The sequence below is a fragment of the Danio rerio genome, chromosome 16 (genome assembly GCF_052040795.2).
Source record: "Danio rerio strain M-AB ecotype USA chromosome 16, GRCz13ab, whole genome shotgun sequence".
Lineage (NCBI taxonomy): Eukaryota > Metazoa > Chordata > Actinopteri > Cypriniformes > Danionidae > Danio > Danio rerio.
Genome location: NC_141036.1, coordinates 56,136,723 through 56,164,074, shown reverse-complemented (window position 1 = coordinate 56,164,074; position 27,352 = coordinate 56,136,723). Strand labels below are relative to the sequence as shown.

General features: G+C 33.0%; 2 protein-coding genes across 3 annotated transcripts in view; one reads left to right on the top strand and one right to left on the bottom strand.

Annotated features, from left to right (window-relative positions):
* The window catches only part of lim2.5 (lens intrinsic membrane protein 2.5), a 425,704-nt gene that overhangs the window by 334,872 nt on the left and 63,480 nt on the right, over positions 1-27,352 (top strand). The gene's annotated exons all lie outside the window — the stretch shown is intronic.
* usf2l (upstream transcription factor 2, c-fos interacting-like) lies at positions 397-26,425 on the bottom strand. Its single transcript, XM_087286370.1, has 12 exons — positions 26,411-26,425; positions 25,571-25,590; positions 24,705-24,876; positions 24,358-24,408; positions 19,913-20,020; positions 17,795-17,957; positions 15,028-15,115; positions 11,669-11,707; positions 4,843-4,901; positions 4,538-4,632; positions 3,257-3,385; positions 397-629 (listed from the first exon to the last, which is right to left on the bottom strand). Exons 1-12 carry the CDS (start codon positions 26,423-26,425, stop codon positions 540-542), a joined length of 1,029 nt encoding a protein of 342 aa, XP_087142496.1. The 3' UTR covers positions 397-539.

Here is a 27,352-nt window from a genome sequence, read left to right as displayed (position 1 = left end):
CGCCCTCTCTATTCTGTCTTATATGCGCAAATATATTTGAGGACACAGGTGGTGAGGGAGGTGTCGCGGACATAACTGAGGACGCGGGTGGTAAGGGAGGTGTCGCGGATGCCGCCCTCTCTATACTGACGCCCTAGGCGGCCGCCTAGTTCGCCTCTATGGACGCGCCGGCCCTGCTTGCACCTTATTATTATAGAGCCCGGTATGTTTCTCTTCACAAAACCTCAATGACTCTTCAACAGCCATTAGTTTTCTTCCACCAGTATGTGCTTTTTTCACTCAGAAAGCGCCGCTAGCCATTAAATTGCATTATATCACCAAGGAACACAGTTTACTGAAGAAAAAAACATTGCTTATGTGTCCTGAGAGTGAGTAAATGAACAGCAAACTTACATGTTTTTATGTGAACTGTCCCTTTAATGGAGTCGTCTTGACTCTTTGCCTGAACTGCAGCTCTGAGACACTCTTTACTTGTATGTGTTGTTTTGCCACTTCAGTCTCATGTTATTATTTCTCTGAGGGTTTTTTCTTCTCTGTCCTCATGGTGCTGAAGTGTCTGTGATCGTGCCGATGCCGTGATGCTCCAGCAGAGCTCCGAGAAGGGCATTTTCACTCTTCAGCTCTTCTACCTGAAACCAGAAAACACTGGATATGATTAATATTACAGGCAAAGATGGTTGTGTTCATACATTTTAGCTGCATTTATTGTTCTTCGTTTGCATTTCAGTTCATGCAGTCAATGACATTGAGCCAATGATCTTGGTATTCTTTGTGTTATTCTTTATACCTTATTCTATGAGCTAGGAAGGAGCAGGAAGGTAAATAAAATACAAAAAATAAATAAAAATTAAATAAAATAAAATATTAAATTAAAATAAATTAAATATTTTTGACCTTGCTATATGAGCCAGTAAAAAGTAGGAAGGTAAATAAAAATAAAATACATTAATTAATTAATTTCCTTTTCTGCTATTTTAATTTTTAATAATCTGGGGTCGCCACAGTGGAATGAAGAAAAAAAAAAAAAAAAATATATATATATATATATATATATATATATATATATATATATATATATATATATATAAATAATAAATAAAAAATTACATTTAATTAAATTATACTTTATTATATGAGCTAGGAAGGTAAATTAAATTTAAAAAACGAAAATAAAAAAATTCAATTAAATAATAAAATAAAATATTAATTAAAAAAATGTATTCAATTGAAATAAATTTAATTAAATTTAACTAAAGTTCTACTCTGACAAAGCCAATGATGGAAACTTTACTAAATTAATATTTTTGTGTCATTCTTCATAGCCCATAATTTAGGCTATAGGAAAACAAAATAAAATACATTAAAATTAAATGAATAAAGAAAATAATAAAAAGTATAAAATTAAATGTAAAAAAGTTAAATAAAAAAATATTTAATTAAAATTTAAATTTTTACTCTTGCATAAACAATAATGGAAAATTTTCTGAATGAATATCCTGCATGTCATTCTTCATAGCACATAATTTCATCTATAGGAAAATAAAATAAAATAAAATAAAATATATAAGTAGTGTATGAGTGTGAATGAGTGTGTGTGGGTGTTTCCCAGAGATAGGTTGCAGCTGGAAGGGCATCCGCTGCGTGAAACATGTGCTAGATAAGTTGGCAGTTCATTCCGCTATGGGGACTCCAGATTAATAAAGGGACTAAGCCGACAAGAAAGTGAATGAATGAATATATAAAAGTAAAAATTAAATAAATATAAAGTTTTTTTACAAAATAAAATAATAATCAATAATAAAAATTAAAAAAAATTACAACAAAAAAAAACACTTAACACTAAAATAATAGAAAAAATGTGTATCCAGTTTTCAGCAGTAAAATAAACGTCTTAGAACCACTTTAGAATAGAATAGAATAGAATATTTAGAGCTCTCTGTCACCATCTTGTGGTGCCATTAAGCATTTACAGTTCATTAATCTATTGACTCAGTGGGTCATTGTCCCTTAGAGTTTCTTTTGTTGCACTTTATCAATTTGTTTCAGCAAATTTAAACTCGAATGCATATTTCATTAGGCAGTTTTTCCTCAAAATTAGTCCTAAAGTCCTTGTGTTAGACATCCCTGCTCTAAACATTAATCCGTTAGTATGTGTATGGGCTTTGAGGTTAAACATACATGGACAGCACATTTTAGCTCTTAAGTGGCTATTAAAAAACTTGAATGTTTTATATTTTGTTACAGACAAATAGTGTCATCCTGCAACTGTTTTGCAGCATATGAAATGTCCCAAACACTATTTTTAACTGTCCAAAATGGGCAAAATATGTTGTTTTTACCATCTGATAGTCAAAGCTAGTAAAAATAAATCTGTAATATATGCATTGAAAAACAGCCAGGAAAAAACATTTGATGTAAATTTGGATCACGAGTCTACATTTATGGTCATTATTTCTTTCTAAAAGTACATTATATCAAAAGATGCTACTTAAGTTTTTATTCTAATTAGGTTCCAATAAGCCCAAATAGCAAAGAGAAATAAAAAAAAAAATGCATGTAAAAAAACACCTTAAGAGGTTATGAAAAACTTGGTTCAACATAGATCAAAAAAGTTTATTTTTATTAATCCGGGGAATGAACCGCCAACTTGTCCAGCAAGTTTTTACGCAGCGGATGCCCTTCCAGCCGCAACCCATCTCTGGGAAATATCCACACACACATTCACACTCATACACTACGGACAATTTAGCCTACCCAATTCACCTGTACCGCATGTCTTTGGACTGTGGGGGAAACCGGAGCACCTGAAGGAAACCCACGCGAACGCAGGGAGAACATGTAAACTCCACACAGAAACGCCAACTGAGCCAAGGTTCGAACCAGCGACCCAGCGACCTTCTTGCTGTGAGGCGACAGCACTACCTACTGCGCCACTGCCTCGCCAGTATAATATTATAATGTTACTAAATAGAATTATTAATTTTATTTTAAGTCCCTTCCATGCAAAGTTGCTATTTATGCACATTCATGAGAAAAATATTTAATAGTCAATTCAAGATGGCATTACAAGATGATATACTCTTAAAAAAAGATTTTTGCTGTTTGTTATACTTTTTAAAGTAATGCTCATTACTTAGAAAAGTGATAATTTTATGTCACTCGCGTTACTTGAAATGCATTACCCCCAACAATAATGTTTACATGAATGTTTAGAGTTCACCTTTCAATTATTTGGATGCATGTAATCAAGTTGCACCTGTTTTGTGAGCAGCTCATTGTCCATCTTCAGTCTCTCCACTGCTCTCAGACTCTCCTGCAGCCTCTGCTTCTGCTGCTTCAGCTCAACAATATAATCACACGCTTTTGACAAAATCCCACCTTTACTCTGGAGGAACAAAGAGCACAAACACTTCATTAACAATTAATTCATTAATAATTGATGACAGAACAGCAGAAACCATTTCTACTTCACACACGTCACTTTACAGCTAGTATTTGAATGATTCTCTAGCGTAGTGTCTAAAGTGATTTCAAAACAGATGATTTTGCTCACATTTTCAGATTATAAGGCTGAACGGCATGAAATGCCATCAGTCTACTGGGATTTCCCAGTATTTCACACACAACTGGGCAAGATCCAATATGCAGGTTTAATCGTAGTCAGGCAAGCAATGGTCAATACAGGTGCAAACGGGTATGTACAGGCAGTCTAGAATCGTAGTCAATACAACAAGCGAGAGGTCGTAAGGCAGGCGGCAGACAGGGTAAAGTAGATATACAAGACTGGGTCGAAACACGGGAGCTAAGGTAAACGCGTTATGGTGTCATCACAGGATAAACAAGACTCGGCCAACTGAAAAGGTGAATGTGTGGCTTATGTAGTAATTGCAATCAGTCTCTGATAGTCCTCAGTTGTTGCGAGTGTAATCAGTCTAGATGAGTGAGCATGGGTGTCTGGGCGAAGTGCATGTCTGAATATGTAGTCCAGGAAAAGGTGGAAGTGTAGTCCATGGTTATTGTGTTTGAACCAGCGATCTATGGAGAACGATCGCTGGTTATCGTGACAATTTCTCTGTTGCATTCGGAAGATCATAATAATTAGCGCTTAAAAGCCAAAGCAAAGCAATCACTAGCAAATTACTATGGTATAAATACAACACTGCAACATACAAAAGAGAGAGATCGACTTAAAGTGTCACTTCCCTGTTTTATAATGATTTGTTCAGCTGTGATTTGAACTTTTTTGCAGAGTTTTTCCTCCCCTAATAGCCATTGATGCACTGAATCTCCAGAATTATAAATATTTAAAATAGGCACTATCCTTATAAATAAACTGCATAGTTGCAATCTAAACTAGGGTTGGGCGATGTTGACCAATTTGGCATTGTACGATGTCTAATGTGAAACATCGCGATGGACGATGGCATTTCATTTGTAAGTCGCTTTGGATAAAAGCGTCTGCTAAATGACTAAATGTAAATGTAGGCGGGGCGTGGGGGGTGGTTGTTGGGCTGGGAAAATGCATTATTGGACTCACGGCTCCAGTCTTTGTGCCATCGAAGCTGCAGTCGGGAATGATTTTTGAGAGCGTCTCAATCCAGTTGTTGATTTTGTCTCGCCGTCGCCTTTCCACTGCAGATAAATAACAAGAAAGAGTTCACAGACAAAATCTGGGCCATAATGTCTAAAATGTACAATACATGTTCAGTCTGTCAATCCTCTGCTGGCCTCTACAGGCAGATTTACAGCACATCAGTGTATTTGAGGTGGAAACAGCATCAGTTATTCAGGTCATTTTCCACCATTTATAGAGAAAAGTGTAGATTAAGAGAATTGACTGACCTTCATTGTGCTGTGCTCGTCTTCTCTCGTCTCTAGGGGTGCGTGGACTGTCTGTTTTCCTGAATTAATAATAAAAGAAAACAATGAATAGATGTGAAAACAAACTTTTTAAAATTAGTTATAAACAAGTCATATGCTATATGATATATGGTAAAATAACAAATAAAGAACAAGCATTGAAATAAAATGCAATAAAATAAAAAATGTCATTTCAAATATGGCCGTAATTTAAAAGGTTCATTAAAAATACCAAAAAGAAAATTTACAGAAAAAATACATTAAAAATAAACTAAATAAAAAATTTTATAATATATATTTAAATTGAATTAAACAAAATAAAATATTAAATAATCACAATTAAATTAAATAAAATTTAAAAATTAATTAAAAATTTAAAAAAATTAAAACAAAACAAAATATGTAATTTGAAATTTGGCTGTAGTTTAAAAAGTTTTATTAAAACATAAAAAAATACAGATTTTTTGTAAAACTAAATAAAATTTAAAATCATATTAAAAATTAAACTAAATAAAATATAAATTTAATTTAATAATTAATTAAAAATTTAAATAAATCAAAACAAAATACAATAAAGAATTTAACATTTGGCTGTAAGTTTTATTAAGTGGGTAGCACAATCGCCTCACAGCAGGAAGGTTGCTGGTTTGAACCTCGGCTGGGTAATTGTACATTAAATAATCACTGTGTTTTTGTGTGGAGTTTGCATGTTCTCCCGATGTTGACTGCGTGGGTTTCCTTCAAGTGCATCCACTGCATAAAACATATGCAAGATAAGCTTGTGGTTCATTCCGCTGTGGCGATCCCTGATTAATAAAGGGACTAGGCCACAATTAAATTAAATTAAATTAAATTAAATTAAATTAAATTAAATTAAATTAAATTAAATTAAATTAAATTAAATTAAATTAAATTAAATTAAATTAAATTAAATTAAATTAAATCTAAAAATGTAATTAAATTAAATTAAAATATGAAATGAAAAAAAAAATTTAATCCAGAGATAAATAAAATAAATAAATTAAATTAATTAAGAAAACGTTTAAAAATACAGATATAAATTAAATTTAAATAAAATAAAATGTGTAATTTTAAATATTTCATTAAAAATAAACTTAGAAAACATTTAGAAATACAGACATAAAATAAATATTAAATTAAAGTAAAATATGTAATTTTAATGTAAGTTTTATTTAAAATAAATGGAGAAAACACTTATGTTTACAGATATACATAGATATATAGATATGCAGAGATTAATTAAATAAAATAAATACATTAAACTAAAACAAATAATAAAATTAAATAAAACTAATTTAAATTAAATGAAGAAAACATTTAAAAATACAGAGATAAATAAATTAAAACAACATAAAATGTGTAATTTGATAAGTTTTATTAAAAATGAATGGAGAAAAATAAAAAATAAAGATATAAAATAAAAATTAAATTATGTAAAAAAATTTAATTTGAAAAGTTTTATTAAAAATAAATGGAAAAATACAAAGATTAATAAAAAAATTAAATAAAATAAAAAAAGATAAATAAAATAAATTTAACTAAAATAATCAAATTAAATTAAATAAAAACTAAATAAAATATGTATTTTGGAATGTGGCTATAATTTGAAAAGTTTTATTAAAATGAATGAAGAAAACATTTTAAAATGCAGAGATGAATATTAAATTAAATTAAATTAAATTAAATTAAATTAAATTAAATTAAATTAAATTAAATTAAATTAAATTAAATTAAATTAAATTAAATTAAATTAAATTAAATTAAATTTAACTTAAACTTTATAACATTATTATAACTTATAACTTTATTATAACTTATTATAACTTTACTATTTCAGCAATGGTATGTAGAACTCTATCATGTCACGTTAACAAACCTTCCATCAGCCACTCAAGAAATTAGTATTGGCCATGAAAACGACATAGAGGTCACCTACTACTGAGACGGGAAGCTTCATAAAGTTAAAGCCAGTATATAGTGTGAAGAGAGAAATCTCAGTGTAAGGTCTCTCTGCCCTTCTGCTGATCTCGAGGGAGTCTCAGCATCGCTCTGTTCATTAGGTTATAAATTACAGCACAGAAACAGCTGGCGTCTGACTTCAGTCTAATGACACAACTGTTCTCCACGTGGAGTCTTCCCTCAGGTATGCTTTAATGAAGTCACGAATCCACAGCGTCGTGTCTGTCACAGTGCAGAGGAGCCGCCATTCACACAACAACACCTCAATAAATGCCATGAAGCAGGTCTGGGGCCTGTTTCAGTAAGGTGGTTCAACCAACTCAGAGTATAAACTTGAACTTTGAGTTGATTTACCGAGAGATTAAAAACTCTGAGTTTCCGGTTTCAGAACAGCTAATCTGAGTTAGGTCAATCAACTTTGAGTAAGCCAACTCAGCGTTAAGCGCGCACACCGCGACTATAAAAAGGCATTATCAATAGAGCGCAGATATTACGAGTGACCATGGCAACATCATAAAAAAGTGATCAGCATTTCTTTCTCCAGCTGAACTTGATGCTCATGCAGTTATAGCAAATATGAGCATATATTTAAAAAAGCAACACCCCTGCATCAGTGAAACAAAGACAGTTAGCGTGGGAAAACAGCTCAAGTTAATTTGTAATTTTACATTTAAAGTATTTAAATATTTAAGTATAATATAATAAGTAATGTTATGTGTGACGTTTATAACATTGTTACACACGTTCCCACTTTTTTACATATTGATCAGTTTTAATAGATTTAACAGTGCGCTTGTGTGTCTGCCTTTTTTATTGATCAAGTGATAAAGGTTGATATGACATTTAGTATCTAAGCAGAAGTAAACAATAGTTTTTAAAAAAGAATGATAATCCCATTATTTTAGTTACAGTACATGTCCCTGAAGCTAATTATTTATTAAAAAAGGACAAGCCATTCTCGTACGTGACTTTGTTCTTTGTGTGATTATAATGTAGGCAATAGCTGTTTCCATCTAAATATATATTAATTAAATTTATGTACAAAACTGGAATATCGCATAAAAGATGTGCGAATAAAGCAGCGTTTCCATCCAGCGAGTCAAAGAGAACAAAATCATCACTTCCTGATTAAACGGGCGCCAAATATCAACAGTAAAAGCAGAATTTACTGCGGTAGAAGAAGCTGCGTCAATCTTTTCTATATTTAATAAATGTACTTGTGCCTCAGAAGACAATCCTGACACACAATGAACACGTGGTGGCATTTAAAGCCATGAAACGTGGAGAACAGACGCTCTTAACACGCTCCAGACACTCTGGAGGTTATTAATAATATAAATTGACACTAATACTGAAACGGTTAAGGCGTTTTAGAGTGAATGAGCAAAACAACATTTAAGGTGTGTTTACAGTGTGCTCAGCATGCTGGTTTGTCCATTCACACACATATTCATCATCACATGATCTCTCTTTTTTTTAATGCACATACTGGAATTTGTTCAGTAAAAGTGTTTTCATTGTAGTTTAGGCGCATATTTTCTATCGAATAAAAGTTTATCCTCCTCCGGTATGCTTATGTTTTTATGCGTATTTTCAAACAGTACATGTCCCTGTTGAAGGTCAGTGATTTTAAGCTAATTATTTATTAAAAAAGGACAAGCCATTCTCGTACGTGACTTTGTTCTTTGTGTGATTATAATGTAGGCAATAGCTGTTTCCATCTAAATATATATTAATTAAATTTATGTGCAAAACTGGAATTTCGCATAAAAGATGTGCGAATAAAGCAGCGTTTCCATCCAGCGACTCAAAGAGAACAAAATCATCACTTCCTGATTAAACGGGTGCCAAATATCAACAGTAAAAGCAGAATTTACTGCGGTAGAAGAAGCTGCGTCAATCTTTTCTATATTTATTAAATGTACTTGTGCCTCAGAAGACAATCCTGACACACAATGAACACGTGGTAGCGTTTGAAGCCATGAGACGTGGAGAACAGACGCTCTTAACACGCTCCAGACACTCTGGAGGTTATTAATAATATAAATTGACACTAATACTGAAACGGTTAAGGCGTTTTAGAATGAATGAGCAAAACAACATTTAAGGTGTGTTTACAGTGTGCTCAGCATGCTGGTTTGTCCATTCACACACATTTTCATCATCACATGATCTCTCTTTTTTAATGCACATACTGGAATTTGTTCAGTAAAAGTGTTTTCATTGTAGTTTAGGCGCATATTTTCTATCGAATAAAAGTTTATCCTCCTCCGGTATGCTTATGTTTTTATGCATATTTTCAAACAGTACATGTCCCTGTTGAAGGTCAGTGATTTTAAGCTAATTATTCATTAAAAAAGGACAAGCTATTCTCGTACGTGACTTTGTTCTTTGTGTGATTATAATGTAGGCAATAGCTGTTTCCATCTAAGTACATTAATTAAATTTATGTGCAAAACTGGAATTTCGCATAAAAGATGTGCGAATAAAGCAGCGTTTCCATCCAGCGAGTCAAAGAGAACAAAATCATCACTTCCTGATTAAACGGGCGCCAAATATCAACAGTAAAAGCAGAATTTACTGCGGTAGAAGAAGCTGCGTCAATCTCTTCTTTATTTAATAAATGTACTTGCGCCTAAGAAGACAATCCTGACACACAATGAACACGTGGTGGCGTTTGAAGCCATGAGACGCGGAAAACAGACGCTCTTAACACGCTCCAGACACTCTGGAGGTTATTAATAATATAAATTGACACTAATACTGAAACGGTTAAGGCGTTTTAGAGTGAATGAGCAAAACAACATTTAAGGTGTGTTTACAGTGTGCTCAGCATGCTGGTTTGTCCATTCACACACATATTCATCATCACATGATCTCTCTTTTTTTAATGCACATACTGGAATTTGTTCAGTAAAAGTGTTTTCATTGTAGTTTAGGCGCATATTTTCTATCGAATAAAAGTTTATCCTCCTCCGGTATGCTTATGTTTTTATGCGTATTTTCAAACAGTACATGTCCCTGTTGAAGGTCAGTGATTTTAAGCTAATTATTTATTAAAAAAGGACAAGCTATTCTCGTACGTGACTTTGTTCTTTGTGTGATTATAATGTAGGCAATAGCTGTTTCCATCTAAATATATTAATTAAATGTATGTGCAAAACTGGAATTTCGCATAAAAGATGTGCGAATAAAGCAGCGTTTCCATCCAGCGACTCAAAGAGAACAAAATCATCACTTCCTGATTAAACGGGCGCCAAATATCAACAGTAAAAGCAGAATTTACTGCGGTAGAAGAAGCTGCATCAATCTTTTCTCTATTTAATAAATGTACTTGCGCCTCAGAAGACAATCCTGACACACACAATGAATGCGTGGGGGCGTTTGAAGCCATTAGACGCGGAAAACAGACGCTCTTAACACGCTCCAGACACTCTGGAGGTTATTAATAATGTAATAACATTAATACTGAAACGGTAAAAGCGTTTTCGAATGAATGAGCAAAACAACATTTAAAATGTGTTTACAGTGTGCTCAGCATGCTGGTTTGTCCATTCACACACATTTTCATCATCACATGATTTCTTATAACAAACCTTTTGTTTTAATGCACATACTGTAATTTGTTCAGTAAAAGTGTTTTCATCGTAGTTTAGGCGCATCTTTTCTATCAAACAAAAGTTTATCCTACTTAGTTATGCGTATTTTCAAAGTGATGTGAATCATGACGTTTTCATTAATCGTTTTTTATGCGCATCTCTAAATGAGCATTAAAACAGGTGGTTGGAAATGTAAGGCAAAGCCGGGAAATACCATTTCATCTTTAAACAAAGGGAGGAGACCGATAGAAACTAACTTGCTCCTGAACAGGTTAGGTTCACAGAGTAATTTACCACATACTGACTCTGAGTTAAAGTTACCTCTTTTTCAGAAACAGGTTTGACTTACCCTGCTTTCTCCAGTTTAACAAACCTGCCATTTTGAAACAGAAAACCCAGAGTTTCTCTCATTTCAGGGTTAAAATACTCTAAGTTTTCACTCAACCTCCTTTCTGAAACGGGCCCCAGATGTTTGTTAAAGAAACACTAAACTTTTTGGGGGAAATTTTACAGCTCCCCTAGAGTTTAAAGAGACTTATTATGCAAAAATCGTTTTTATAAGAGGGGATGGGGCAACAGTGTGTGAATATAACCAGCTTCTAATGGTAAAAAATCATTCATTATATTTTTTAAAATCACACTTGATAAAAACGGTCTGCAGAAACACTTTGATTGACATTCTGCTTTTGTACGTGTTATCTGAAGGGGGAGGCCCCGCCCATTAGTGCATATCTCCTACTCATTAGATTTTTAAATCCACCACTATGCTGATAAATAGGCATTTGTAGCTCCGCCCTCTTTTGAAAAGAGCACAATCTCATTTGAATTTAAAGCGACAGTCCTTAACTGCAAAAGCCTAAAAGGAGCACTTTTAGCAGAGGTAGAGTTACAAAACATTGTTTGTGGGATATTTTGAGCTGGAACGTCACACACACACTCATATTCAACTCATTTTGAAGTAACAAGCAGCGAAAGTCATTTTTTGAGTGTAGGGGCATCAGAGACTTATTATAAATTTTTAAAAGGGGCGTAATCAGTTTTAACAATTTTGAATCTGTTCAGATGATCTCCGGGTTTGGCGTGAACACTTTTAGCTTAGCTGAGCATAGACCAACAATATGTTTATGATTTCTTCAATCAGCCAAACACTGAAAGTGTAAATTTTATCTTTAAATTTAGTTTTTCTTTGAGTTTATTTTGGTTAAATGTCATGTAAAAGTTCTTCTCACCAGTTCAAACCTTCATGCTGATATGTGCTGTGTTCATTTCTAAAAAAGGAGAAAAAACAAAAACAAACATTCACTACAGACATTCAAAAAAACTAATTTTTGATTCCCTAATGAATGACATTTCTGCCTCAAAATGGATGGGTAACAACAGAAACATACTGATCTGACAGTAAGTGTCTTTGCTGAAAAGAAATCTAACTATATTAACATCTAAGAAAGATCAATAAATATATTGGAATGTTGTCAGTGTTTCTCTACCACGTTCCAGGAGAACCACCAGCTCTGCACATTATCCATGTCTCCTTAACCAAATAAACCGAATTCAGATCATCAGCTCATTAACAGAGACCGAAAGACCTGTAATGGGTGTGACAGATAAAGGCGACAACTAAAACATGCAACAATGGTGGGCCTCAGAAACGTGGTTGAGAAACACTGTTATATGCACTTTTGTGTCATCAACAAGCACATCTGTTTTCATGGTTTTTGAGTGGGATCCCAAGGCTAAATGGAGAGCAAGGCACAATAAACAAATAAATAAATAAATAAACAAACAAACAAATAAATAAATAAATAAATAAATAAATAAATAAATAAAAAGGTGCCTAAGGGATATTGCAAAAATCCCAAATTAAAAAATACAGATTTCTAATGCAACATTAATTATTTTAAGATAATTATTGGATTAACGTTATTTACTAAAATATTTACATGTGCTCAATTAAAATATGCAAAACATAGATAAGTGTAGCAATCATTAAATTTGCAAATTTTTCACTAGTTTACAAAAAAAAGTGAGCATATATATATATGTGTGTGTATATATATATGTGTGTGTGTGTGTGTGTGTGTGTGTGTGTGTGTGTGTGTGTGTGTGTGTGTGTGTGTGTATACATACATACATACATATATATATATATATGTACACACATATATACATATATATATATATATATATATATATATATATATATATATATATATATATATATATATATATATATATATATATATATATATATATATATATTAAAAAAGACAAAATCATATATATTTTTTATATATATTACCCTTAGACACATATTGAAATCAAATATAAATGGTATAGAAGCTAAAAGTGAGCAGAAATATAATGGAAAATATATTAAAACTTAAATCATATATATTTGCTCTATGTATTATACTTAGACACATATTGAAATTAAATATAAATGGTATAGAAACTAAAAGGGAACAGAAATAATGAATAACAACAAAGATAATACGTTTTTTTTTCCTGGCCGCTGTCGCCACTGGCTTGCATGGTTCGGGATCTGTAACTACACTATTTCAATTTACTATTATCATTTATGTGAAGCTGCTTTGCCTTTGACACAATCTACATTTTAAAAGCGCTATACAAATGAAGGTGAATTAAATTTAAAATATATCGGAAAATATTTAAAAAACATTAAATCTTATATATTTGCTATATATATATATATATTACATGTAGACACATATTGAAATCAAATATAAATGGTATAGGATGTTTTATAGAAGCAAAAATGAAGGAAATATAGCAGAGCTATTCAAAAGATGGGAAAACATTTTCTAAAATGTCAAACATTACAACACTAATTCAAAATATGAATAGATACTACATTGGCATACTGATAATACTAAAATAACACTGGTCTAGTGTTTCAGAGTGATCTGTATTCCATACCGAACACAATCCACACTCTCAGACTGCAGTGGCTTTTATCCCAGTATCTAATAGCCTGAGGGATTAGGAATTGTAATGGAAGAAAGAAAGATTAGGACTCTTGAGCAATTCATTATGCTGGAGATTTGGTGTGCGCTGCAAAAGCTGCATGTGTCCAAAAGAAGGAAATAAATTAATCAGACAAAAGCGACTGAAACAAACACCTCTGACACGTGATTTGCCAGCATGGTATTTCTTATTGAGCCTATTTTTTTTTTTTTTTTTTTTTTGGATGAGGATGTTGCAACCGCACAAACGCATAAGGATCACCCATTTTCACCAAACTTCTGCTTCTGCAGTATAAAAACAACACAACAAACCACACTCTCCAATGAATTATGAGCACATGACCCTGTCAAAAAACAAAATCGTGACAAACAACCCTGTTTTCAGAGGACTTGCCTCTGTGTGAGTGGGATCCCAAGGTTAAATGGAGAGCAAGGCACACAAAAACATGTAACAAATAGACTGTAGCGATCACTGTCTTGGTAAATCTGTTCACAAATTCAGAAGATAGACCCCTGACTGTTTTATATGACCTATAAAAAGTTCAAATCCTAAGAATTGTAAATGAATGATGTGGGTATAACATGTCAAGGCTGCAAAGTAACCTTAGTGTTTTTAGAGGCTTCTAGCTCATCACACATGAAGCTAAAATACTGCACTGTGTACTATATTGTTTTTGAACCATACCATAGGAAAGGCAAGTTTATTTATATAGCACTTTTTATACATGATGGTATTTCGAAATGCTTTACATAAACAAAAATAAACATTTATGAAATAAAAAAGAAGGCAGTGGCGCAGTAGGTAGTGCTGTCGCCTCACAGCAAGAAGGTTGCTGGGTCGCTGGTTCGAACTTCAGCTCAGTTGGCATTTCTGTGTGGAGTTTGCATGTTCTCCCTGCCTACGTGTGGGTTTCTTCCGGGTGCTCTGGTTTCCCACACAGTCCAAAGACATGTGGTACAGGTGAATTGGGTAGGCGAAATTGTCCGTAGTGTATGAGTGTGTGTGTGTGAATGTATGTGTGGATGTTTCCCACAGATGGGTTGCGGCTGGAAGGGCTTCCGCTGAAAAAGCGTACACAGCGGCCTCTGGTGGAACAAGAAACAAAAACTGCAAAAAAACGTATCTCCTGGGACGTGTTTGGTGCTCTCCAGAAATGTATATGGGGTACACAATCAGAACGAGCCTGGGATGAACTAAACGCAACTAAACTGAAAAATAATGTGCGTGAACCAAAAACAAACACGCATTTAGGCAAAATCATTTCCTCCTGCTTATACTTGAATGTTTTGTGCGCTTTTAGTCTTTTCCCCTTCGCTCTTGTTCCCACATTCTGCGCAATTCGAGTTGCATTTAAAACATGAGTGGGCTTAATCGTCATCGTTTGGTCTACTGGTCGAGATTGACAGTTCCTCCTCTAGCCAATCAGACCAAGGGGGAGTTGATGTCACTCCAAGGCAACTCGTGGCTGCTCGGTGTGAGTACTTTTGTATTGACCACTAAAATGACTATAGTATTTTTTAATGAAGGATATTCTATGGTAAATGAACAATAAGATACACAACTTAAAAACAGGCCATGTTTTGTGTGTCTCATTTTAACTTACACTGTGTATGTGTGTGTGCGTGGAGCTAAAGTCCGATGAGAGGCAGAATGGAGAACATCTGATGGAGTCATCATCACATAAAACTGGCCTGAATGAGAGAGACGACAGATGCTTAATTGTCAAATCACATTTACTGTCGCTGAGAGTCTTATCCTGATAACACAATTAGGAAATTATTATGTATGAAGAGTGTGGGAAATCACACTGGGAATCTATTCATTTCATAATACAAAAGAGAGAGAGAAAGAGTGAGTGTGTGTCTATGTGTGTGTGTTTATATTGTATAACTTATAGTGTCGGCACCCAGATGTCCTCACAAGTATAGTAATACCATATAGTAATATCTATATTACATATATAAATATAGTAATAAATTTTGACCTTGTAGAGAAATTTTTTTGAAAAACTAATCACACAGAATGAAGTATTCTGAATGTGTGTGTGTGTGTACTTATTATTATACTGCATATACATCAACAATTCACGTCATATCGTTTGTTTAATATAATTATTAGCCACAGCGGAATGAACCAGCAACTATTCCAGTATATGTTTTACGCAGCGGATGCCCTTCCAGCTGCAATCCAGTACTGGGAAACACCTATACACTCTAACATTCACACATGCATTCATACACTATGGCCAATTTAGTTTATTTAATTCCCTTATAACGCATGTGTTTAGACTGTGGAGGAGCACCCAGAGGAAACCCGCACCAACACGGAGAGAACATGCAAACTCTAGACAGAAATGCCAAATGGCCCAACTGGTACTTGAACCATCGATCTTCTTGCTGTGAGGCGAGAGTGCTAACCACTGAGCCATCATACAGCCTTAATTTAATTTAATTTAATTTAATTTAATTTAATTTAATTTAATTTAATTTAATTTAATTTAATTTAATTTTATTTTATTTTATTTTATTTTATTTTATTTTATTTTATTTAATTTTATTTTATTTTATTTTATTTTATTTAATATATTATTGTGCCTTGCTTAAACTCACTTGATATGAAATAAACAGGGCTTTTTGATTCAGCAGTATTCTCAGGAGGGCAAAATTATCCAAAATGAAATAAATAAATGTTAAAATAGGATAAATAATTAAATAGGTGACTGAATTATTAAAATAATTAATAAATAAAGAAAAAATATTTAAAATATTTTTGTTATATGTAAAATAATTTATTGATATAGATATTTAGTTATATATAATAATAAACTAATTAAAAATGAATATATATATATATATATATATATATATATATATATATATATATATATATAAATATATATCAATACAAAATTTATATATTAAATAATTGTAATATTTTATACATAAAAACAAATATTATACAAATATTTATGTAATTATTTTAATAAGTGAATCATGTATTTAATGATTTAACTATTTCAACATTTATTTATTTATTAATTTATTTAATTTTGGAGTACTATGGCCCTAAGAAATACACAAATGTAAAATAGCACTGTATAGTTTTCATAAAAAAAATAAAATAAAACAAAATTAAATAAAATTAAATTGAATTAAATTAAATTAAATTAAATTAAATTAAAAAATGTAATTAAATTAAATTAAAATATGAAATGAAAAAAAAAATTAATCCAGAGATAAATTAAATTAAATTAAATTAAATTAAATTAAATTAAATTAAATTAAATTAAATTAAATTAAATTAAATTAAAAAATGTAATTAAATTAAATTAAAATATGAAATTAAATTAATTTAAATTAAATTAATTTAATTAAATTATGGATTCACCAAACATAGATCTTCAGTATCTTGGAACTTTGTTTACGAGTGAGGGAAGGATGGAGCATGAGATTGTCAGGTGGAGTGGTGCAGCGGCAGCAGTAATGCTGTCGATGTATCGGTCCATTGTGTTGAAGAAGGAGCTGAGCCGAAAAGCAAAGCTTTCGATTTACCAATTAATCTACATTCCTACTCTCACCTATGCTCATGAGCTTTGGGTCATGACCGAAAGGACAAGATCTAGGATACAGATACAAGTTATATAGGTTACAGATAGGGTGAGGAGCTCTGACACCCAGGAGGAGATTGGAATATAGCCGCAGCTCCTCCACATCAAGAGAAGTTAGCTGAGGTGGTTCGGGCATCTGTTTCAGATGCCTCCTGGACGCCTACCTAGGGAGGTGTTCCAGGCATGTCCCACCGAGAGGAGGCCTCGGGGAAGACACAAGACATCCTGGAAGGGACTATGTCTCTCGGCTGGCCTGAGAACGCCTCGGGAAGTCTGAGGTTTTCACAGTATGTCAGTTAATATTTTTTCTTCTGGAGAAAGTCTTATTTGTTTTATTTCGGCTAGAATAAAAGCAGTTATTAATTTTTTTAACATCATTTTAAGGACAAAATTATTAGCCCCTTTAAGCTATATATTTCCCTGATAGTCTACAGAACAAACCATCATTATACAATGACTTCCCTAATTACCCTAACCTGCCTAGTTACCCTAATTAACCTAGTTAAGCCTTTAAATGTCACTGTAAGCTGTATAAAAGTTTCTTGAAAAATTTCTAGTCAAATATTATTTACTGTCATCATGGCAAAGATAAAATAAATCAGTTATTAGAGATGAGTTATTAAAACTATTATGATCAGAAATGGGTTGAAAAAAATCTCTGTTAAACAGAAAAAGGGGACAAAAAATAAACAGGGGGGCTCATAATTTAGGGGGCTAATAATTCTGACTTCAACTGTAGACTAGAACTCAAATCCGTACAGACCTGCTGTTTGTGGGAATGTGTGATCTGCTGCTGTCTGCAAGGACACGATGCTGGCCGATCCCTCGCTCACAGAGGATGCTGGGAAATATCCACATCGTGCCTCTTCCCTGCTCTCGTCTCCAGCAGGACTGCCTGTATTACTGAAAGAGTTTTCAATTACAGTCTGAGAGAACACAAGCATGAAACATTTTACAAACTTAGCATGTCCAGTTATGTCCAAATTATTTTAAAATGTTGTTTAACAGAGATATTTTTTAACACATTTCTAAACATGATAGGTTTAATAACTCATTTCTAATAACTGATTTACTTTATATTTGCCATGATGACAATAAATAATATTAGACAGCATAAAGTGGCATTTAAAGGCCTAATAAGGTTAATTAGGTTAAAGTCAGGATAATTAGGCAAGTCATTGTATTATGATGGTTTGTTCTGTAGACTATCGAAAACAATGTTTTTAAGGAACTAATAATTTTGACCTTAAAATTTGTTTATAAAAATGTAAAACTGCTTTTATTCTAGCCGAAATAAAACAAATAAGACTTTCTCCAGAAGAAAAAATATTATAGGTAATACTGTGAAAATTTCCTTGCTCTGGTCAACATCATTTGGGAAATATTTAGAAAAGAATACAAAATTAACAGGAGGGTGAATAATTTTATACAATATTTATCACTACCCTGAGATGTTGTCATGTTCTGCTCTGAGATGAATACGACTCATGTTTAATATAAGGATATAATGAATTATAAATAATTGAGATCTTAAAGGAATAATTATATCAAATTAAAATCTGATTTGTTTGCTTTTTAAACACACAGCAAAAAAATAGATGTGCAGTAAAAACGCAGTTTAAAAGTCTTCTTTAAAGTTCTCCTAAAGAAAGAAAGGTTCACCTACATCACAGGTAAACTGAGGGTGAGTAAATTAAGCAAATCTTCATTTTATACCTAAGTTCCCTTCTTCATAAGTCAAACAGCCCGCATGCTCTAGGTTCAAGTGAATCTTATCATTTGACTGTTCCCAGGGTCGAACTGAAATAGGGAGGTGAGCCTTAGTCATGCCGCACCGTCATCCTGGAATACTCTTCAGTCTGAACTGAAAATATCTGAGCTCATCCCAATCAAATCTTTCGCTCTATCCTTTTTAACAAACAACAACGATCCATTTCTTAATGTATGTGTTATTAATGTATTGTAATGTGGTATAGCTGAACAACTAAACTGTATTTTTATATTATCTTAATTTTTTATTTATTATTATTCATATGTTCCTTCATTTTCTTTTCGGCTTAGTCACTTTATTAATCAGGGGTTGCCACAGCGGAATGAACCGCCCACTTATCAAGCATATGTTTTACGCAGCAGATCTCTCATACACACTCATTCACACACACATACACTACGGACAAATTAGCCTACACCCAAATCACCTATACCACATGTTTTGTTTTTTGTTTTTTTGGTCTTGTGGATGAAACCAGAGCACCCAGAGGAAACCCATGCCAGCACAGGGAGAACATGCAAACTTCCGACAGAAACACCAACTGACCCAGCCGGGACTTAAATGAGCGACCTTATTGCTGTGAGGCAATTGTGCTCCCCACTGCGCCACTGTGCTGCTTAATTTAATTTAATTTAATTTAATTTTATTTTATTTTATTTAATTTTATTTTATTTTATTTTATTTTATTTTATTTTATTTTATTTTATTAAATTTTATTTTGTTTTATTTTATTTTATTTTATTTAAAAAAAATTCATTACATATTCTAATTTAATTTATTACATTTTTTAGTTTAATTTGATATCAATTTTATATCTGTATTTCTAAATATTTTCTTCATTTATTTTTAATAAAACTTTTCAAATTACACATTCTATTTTGTTCTACCCACAGTGCTACACGCTGCCCCACCGTGCTGCCCATTTATTATTATAATTAAATTATTATTTTTTTTTTTCATAAGTTGTGTGTTGCAGGCTCTTGGCCATGTCACCCTTGTACATGAGATCTATCAGGTTAAATAAAAAAACATATTTTTGATGTTCTGTCCCTTCAAGTGCATTTGGTGCTGATGCTGTTCGATATAGTGACAGATGTGCTGATTTCATACCTGCTGGGATCCAGTGAGTCTGGCTGTGGAAACCACATTAACCAGCCCTCCGGCTTCACCTTTACCCTCCAAATGCTGATCTGAGACCTGAATCGCTTGATACGTCCCCTGAAGAAGAAAAACACAGAGACATTAATAGTGGGGGGGGCTGCTTTTAAAAAAAAAATGTAATGTAATGTAATGTGTGGATTTATATAGTGTGTGGCCATACACCCAAATCGCTTCACAATCATGAGTGGGGTATCTACACACTAACATCAGTGTGCAGCATCCACTTGACAACAGGACAACAAGGCCAATGCGCTCATTACATACCAGCTATATGTGGATTGGAGAGATAGTGATAGAGCCAATTCGGCGGATGGGGATGATTGGGAGGCCATGATCGGTGAGGACCGATAGAGGACATTTGGCCAGGACACCAGGGTTACACCCCTACTCTTAATGAGAAGTGCCATAGGATTTTGATGACCTTGGTTTAACATCTAATCCAAAAGACGGGGCTCACTGACAGTATAGTGTCCCTTTCACTATGCTGAGGCATCAGGACTCACACAGTCTGCAGTTTGAGCGCCCCCTGCTGGCCTCTCTAACACCACTTCCAACAGCAACCTAGTTTTGTGGTCTCCCATTCAGGTACTGACCGGGCTCAGCCCTGCTTGGCTTCAGTGAGTAACCCGTTTTGGGCTGCAGGGTGACGTGGCTGTGGCAAAAATATGCTGGGTTCCGCAAAGTTCATTCAGGTTGTTCCAACATTAATTGATTAATGCCATAAAATATAGATTTTCAGATTGATTTAGATTCAAACTACTTACCTAAAATAGACTGAAACAACACAATTCTTGAGATTTGTTTGGGTCAACTTAATTTTGTTATGTTCAATCCACTTAAATTTGTTACATTACCTTAACCGATTTGTGCTGGGTCAAACTGAATCTGAATGAACTGTGTGGAACTTTGTTTACAGAGTAATTGTTATTTTTATCACATACTGTTTGACCAATGACATATCGTTTTCTAAACTATGCATTTTCAGTGGATGTGTGAATTATCTTATGTTTTTTGGTTTACCATGACTGTGGAAACACATTCTATGATTCATTCATTCATTTTCCTTTAGCTTAGTTCCTTTATTCATCAGGGGTCGCCGCAGTAGAATGAACCGCCAACTAATCCAGCATATGTTTTACACAGTGGATGCCCTTCCAGCTGCAACCCAATACTGAGACACACCCGTACACTCTCATTCACACACATACACTAAGACCAATCTAGTTTCACCTATAGCATATGTGTTTGGACTGTGAGGAAAACCGGCGCATCCAGAGGAAATTAAATTAGAGGGCTTTGATGCAGCGAAAATAATAATAATAATAATAATAATAATAATAATAATAATAATAATAATAATAATAATAAGCATTATTATTGTTATTATTATTATTATTATTATTATTATTATTATTATTATTATTATTATTAATAATAATAAATAATAATAACAATAACATCTCCAACAACAACAATTATTATTATTACTACAATTATAGCAACAATAATAATAATAATAATAATATTTTAGTAAAATTGCAGTAGAATAACAACAATAGTTATGAAAAAAATATTTAAACAAAATATATTTCAATAACATAAATTATATATATTATAGATATAAATACTAACGACATTTGTTCCTTATTTAAATTAAAAACATTGTCCTTTTTATTTATTTATTTTTATTTATTTTTTTTGCATAGAATATTTAGAAAGGGCAAGCTTTTCAGATGGATTAGTTTAATTGATTTGAGTGCATCTTTATATTTACACTTTTAAGATTATATATATCATATCCATGCACTGATAGAAGAATCAAGCTACCAAACGAACATAAACATGTGGACATGACCAGGGGCGTATAGCAACCGGGGGGGATACGTCCCCCTTACTTTTAGAGACAGCCTATTTAGAAACAGGTGATTAAGAATGTAAACTTTTGGATTTCATACAGCTGTCTCTCGCACTTTTAGATTGTCCACTAGGCCCCTGGCCAAGACACTACATTACATTCAAACCAAGTAAGACTGCTGCTATTATATGCCCTGATATATGGGAAGTATGTCATAATTCTATATAAATTGCAGATGGAAGTTTCTCCAGGTTGAATTTCTCAATTCATCCCCTTAATAATCATCCATCCAGTGGATGCAGAGAGCTGTGCATGATCTAATTTAAAGGTCTATAAGGACACAGTTGTTCAGTCAAAGAATAAGTATTTGTAAAAACCCCTTAACATTAGCTCCCTCCCCCCCTCGCTCCTTCAATTATCTGTCATGTGACCTGCCTCCTGACTGACATGTGACAGCGACTCAGTGCCAATCCCAGCCAGAGATTACAATCACATGACTGCCAGTGCTAATGGGTGACACTCAACACAACGACATGCAAAATAAAAATAAAAGCAATGTGCAATCAGAGTTGAAAAAAGAGGGATTTTTGGCATTGTGATATTATTTAGCATGATAATCAAGTACTTTCTCTCCTATACTTTCATAACTGCAATGCACCCAGATGATTGGCCTTTTTATTAATATTATACCAATGATAATGCAATTTATTATTATTATTGCTATTATTATTATTATTTATTTCATGTAATACTTTAATACTTTTATTACTTTTAATTCAGTATATTTACTGTTGTTAAGTATATATTAAAGAAAGGCAGTGCATCAAAAAAGCATTACTCGATTTAGGTTATATTGAATTATATTTTTTATTTATAACTACAAATAAATGTTTAACGATATATTTTATATTAAAAATTTAAAATAAATTAATACAATGTTTTTAATCTGTTTAATTAATGTTAAGATTGAATTAAAGCCAGTGCAACCAATACTACATAAATAATAAATAACAACAAATAACGATTCAAATAACAATTCAAATAAAAATGTAAAATAATAATAATAAAATAATAATAATAATAATAATAATAATAACAACATATAATTTGTTATTTCTTCTTCTTATTATTATTATTATTATTATTAGTAGTAGTAGTATAGTAGTATTGTTATTGTTATATTAATATTATAATTATAAATTATTAATAAAATATCATATTATAATAATATTGTAATAATAATAATAATATATTAATATATTATTTAAAAATATATAATTTACATTAAAATAATGAATAAATGATTGAATAATACAACATATAATATATTTCACTACATAAAATGGGAAGTTGTCAAATATTATGCAGAAAAATACACTATATTGGACAGACAGTCAAAGACTTTGGTATATTTAATTTTTTTTTATTAAAAGCTACAAATATATGTTTAATAATATATTTTATATTAAAACTAAAAAATAAATTAATACAATGTTTTAATCTGTATTATTAATGATAAGATTAAATTAAAGGCAATGTAACAAATATTGCATAACAAATAACAATTCAATTCAAGTAAAAATGAAAAATAATATAATAATTATTATTATTGTTGTTGTTTTTATTATTATTATTATATAAAAAATACAAATATATAATTTGTATTAAAAGAATGAATAAATGAGTTAACCTTATAATATATAATATATATACATTCCACTATGTGAAATTGGGAAATATCATGCAAAAAAAAAACTATACAGGAAAACATACAGACAGACACATTCTGTGGCAATGACATTGATTTTATCTTCCTCTCACAATGTTTGGCTTTTGTATGTAATAAAGACTTATCTCTGATGATCCTGACAGGAAGCCCACCTGCCAATAAGTAATCTAAAAGTCTCTCAATTAATATTATGCCATAAAAAAGAATGTATAATGAAGAAATAAAATAAAACATAAAATATGTTTAACCCTGTCCTATACACAGTACATCTTTTGACTAAACCTGAACTTATCTTAAAAAATCCTTTCATTCATTTTCCTTTGGCTTAGTCCCTATTTATTAGGGGTCGCCACAGTGGAAGGAACCGCCAACTATTCCAGCATATGTTTTACACAGCAACATCCCTACCAGCTGCAACCCACTACAGCCAATTTAGTGTAATCAATTGACCTATGTGTTTGGACACCAGAGGAAACCCACGCCAACACAGGGTGAACATGCAAACTCCACACATATATGCCAACTGTGAGGTGACAGTGCCACCATCTTCACAAATAATAAGTGCCTATGATATATCACTATTAAGTGTGCAAAACTGAATAAGTGTGATGACAGTTCAGGGTTAAAATATACATTACAGCACATCACACTGAAACCCAAATAATAATAACAACAGATCTTATTGCTGTATTACACTATTCTAGGATAGGAGAACTGTAACATATCCAGCATGCATCGTGGAACAAATGTCTTGATCAATTGCATGAAGCATCATGTGACGAACACAACTTAATAACAAACATACCTTCAGCTATTGGTCCAACTTCTTGATATTTGCGACTCCAGATAAACGTCTTGCTCCTGTGGCATATAAACATGCAATATAAAACCATCTACCTAGAACAATACATCAACTTTTTATTTAACTTCCCACTTGTTGTACTCTGAAAATTATTTTTAAGACTAGCCAAAACGTTCAGTATGCATCAACAAAATCAAATTTCATTATTATTATTATTAATATTATTATTATTTAATCATTGCCTTCTCAAACGTACAGTGCATGTAAAGTCCTGCATGCATGAAACATTTCTCATACCTGTGGGAAAGCAATGCAGTGTGTGTTTTTGTGTTTGTGTGTGTGTGTAATGCATTACCTGAGTGAAGTGTGTGTGAGTTGAGTTGGGCTCCAGCTGATCCATCAGAGCTCTGACTCTCTCACAGATGATCACGGGGACAAACACAGCAGTCATGTGAGAGTCCGCTTCTTCTGCTTTTAAGGGGTTTACAAATCGATCGGGATGTGCGACATTACTGCCACCAATTGAACTGGAGTGTGATAATAAATGAAATCAATAAATCAATCATAAATCCATCAATAAAATGGTAATATTTTTAATATTTTATCCTGCACACACACAAATACAGTTGAGGGGGAAATTATTAGCCCTCATATGAAATATTTACTCTTTTTTAAATATTTCTTAAGTGATGTTTAATGGAGCAAGGAAATTTTGACAGTAATTCCAATAATATTTTTTCTTCTTGTTTGTTATAAATCAGCTAGAATAAAAGCATTTGTTTAATTTTTAAAAGACATTTTAAAGTCAATATCATTAGCCCCCTTAAGTGTAACGGAGGCCAGCTAGTAAGTGCTGTGCGGGTAAACAGACGCTAGAGGCCATGGTCTTTAGCCTCCTTGGTAAAGCAACCGACTCCCATGCGGAAGGTCGCCGGTTTGATCCCAGCTCGGAGCAGGTTGGGTGGTGTAGGACTGGAAGGGTTATGTTGGTGCCGTTACCCGGATGGGAGGGAGGTTTAGGGGTATGGGTGTAACGGAGGCAAGCTAATAACTGCTGTGCAGGTAAACCTCACTCCTCTGACCTCTAAAGGTGCTCTGGCGACACACGCTAGAGGCCATGGTCTTTAGCCCCCTTGGTAGAATAATCGACTCCCATGCAGAAGGTAGCCGGTTCGATACCAGCTCAGAGCGGGTTGGGTGGCGTAGGACCGGCAGGGTTACACAAGCAATATTTCAATTGTCTACAGAACAAAATCACAGTCATTCAATCACTAGCCTAATTACCAACCAAGTAGCAAAGAATTCTGGCAGAGATTTGGCATAAATCTGGCACAGCAGGCATTCATCCGGCACTGGCATACAGCATGTGGGCCAAACATGGCCCTGGTTTGGCAGAGGTGGCACCGTCTTTAAGGTGGCACACAGTAAATGGGCCAAATGTAAATTGTAGTATTTGTCCCAGATATTAATAATTGATATGTGGGCCATGTGAGTTTGGCCTATCTTGATTCTTGACCCACATTTAAAATACATTTTTATTATTTTCAAATAAAGAAAAAAAAAGAAAAAAACAATCATGTTGCTTCGAGTAAAAGCACGCCCATTGCACACCTAAAGCACAATGATTCATTTATCAATTTCATTGCAATTGAATTTGTGACACACCAACATATCTGGCCCAGTTCAGGCTCAGTTGTGTGTTAATAACTTGGCTGAGACTTGATATGGTCCATGTTTGGCCCTTGTCTGGAAGCCAGACTTGGTCCAGTCATGTACTCCACTGCGGCATGTGGGCCAAGCAAAAGCTGATTGTATGGGCCAGATCCGGGCCAGATATATTTGGTATGTGGGCATAATTAACCTAGTTAAGCCTTTAAATGTCACTTGAAGCTGTATAGAAGTGTCTTGAAAAATATCTAGTCAAATATTATCTACTGTCATCATGGCAAAGATAAAATAAATCAGTGATTAGAAATGAGCTATTAAAACTAGAAATGTGTTGAAAGAAATCTTCATATATATGATCAATTAGAAAACTATTATATTATTAAATATATTTACTTTTACTGCAAACATTGGCTTATTTATTTATATCTTTTAAGAATTAAGAGAAGGCGATGCAGTGGTGCAGTGGGTAGCACGTTCGCCTCACAGCAAGAAGGTCGCTGGGTCGCTGGTCCGATCCTCGGCTCAGTTGGCGTTTCTGTGTGGAGTTTGCATGTTTTCCCTGCGTTCGCGTGGGTTTCCTCCGGGTTCTCCGGTTTCACCCCACAGTCCAAAGACATGCCGTACAGGTGAATTGGGTTGGCTAAATTGTCCGTAGTGTATGAGTGTGTGTGTGAATGTGTGTGTGGATGTTTCCCAGAGATGGGTTGCGGCTGGAAGTAAAAACTTGCTGGATAAAAGTTGGCGGTTCATTCCGCTGTGGCGACCCCAGATTAATAAAGGGACTAAGCCGACAAGAAAATGAATGAATGAATGAGAATTAAGAATTAAGAGACTTGATTCTGAAACATTTGACATCAGAGGACAGAAATTATCAAATATATATTACACTGCAAAAAATGCTTTTCTTACTTAGATTCTTTGCTTTGTTTCTAGTCCAAATATCTAAAAGATCTCAAATCAAGAAGCATTTTCTACACAAGCAAAACATCTTGTTTTAGGAAATAATATGCCAAAATGAAGTGAGTTTGTCCTTAAAACAAGCAAAATAATCTGCCAATGGGGTAAGCAAAATAATCTTATCATAAATTGAAAAACAAGATTATTTTGCTTACCCCATTGGCAGATTATTTAGGAAAAACTCACTTCATTTTGGCATATTATTTCCTAAAACAAGACAATATGTTTTGCTTGTGTAGAAAATGCTTATTGATTTAAGAATTTGTAGATATTTGGACTAGAAGCAAGACAAAAAATCTAAGTTAGAAAAGCATTTTTTGCAGTGTACTGAAACTGAAATATTACATTTCATGTCTAGATAAAAATGGTATTTTAAGA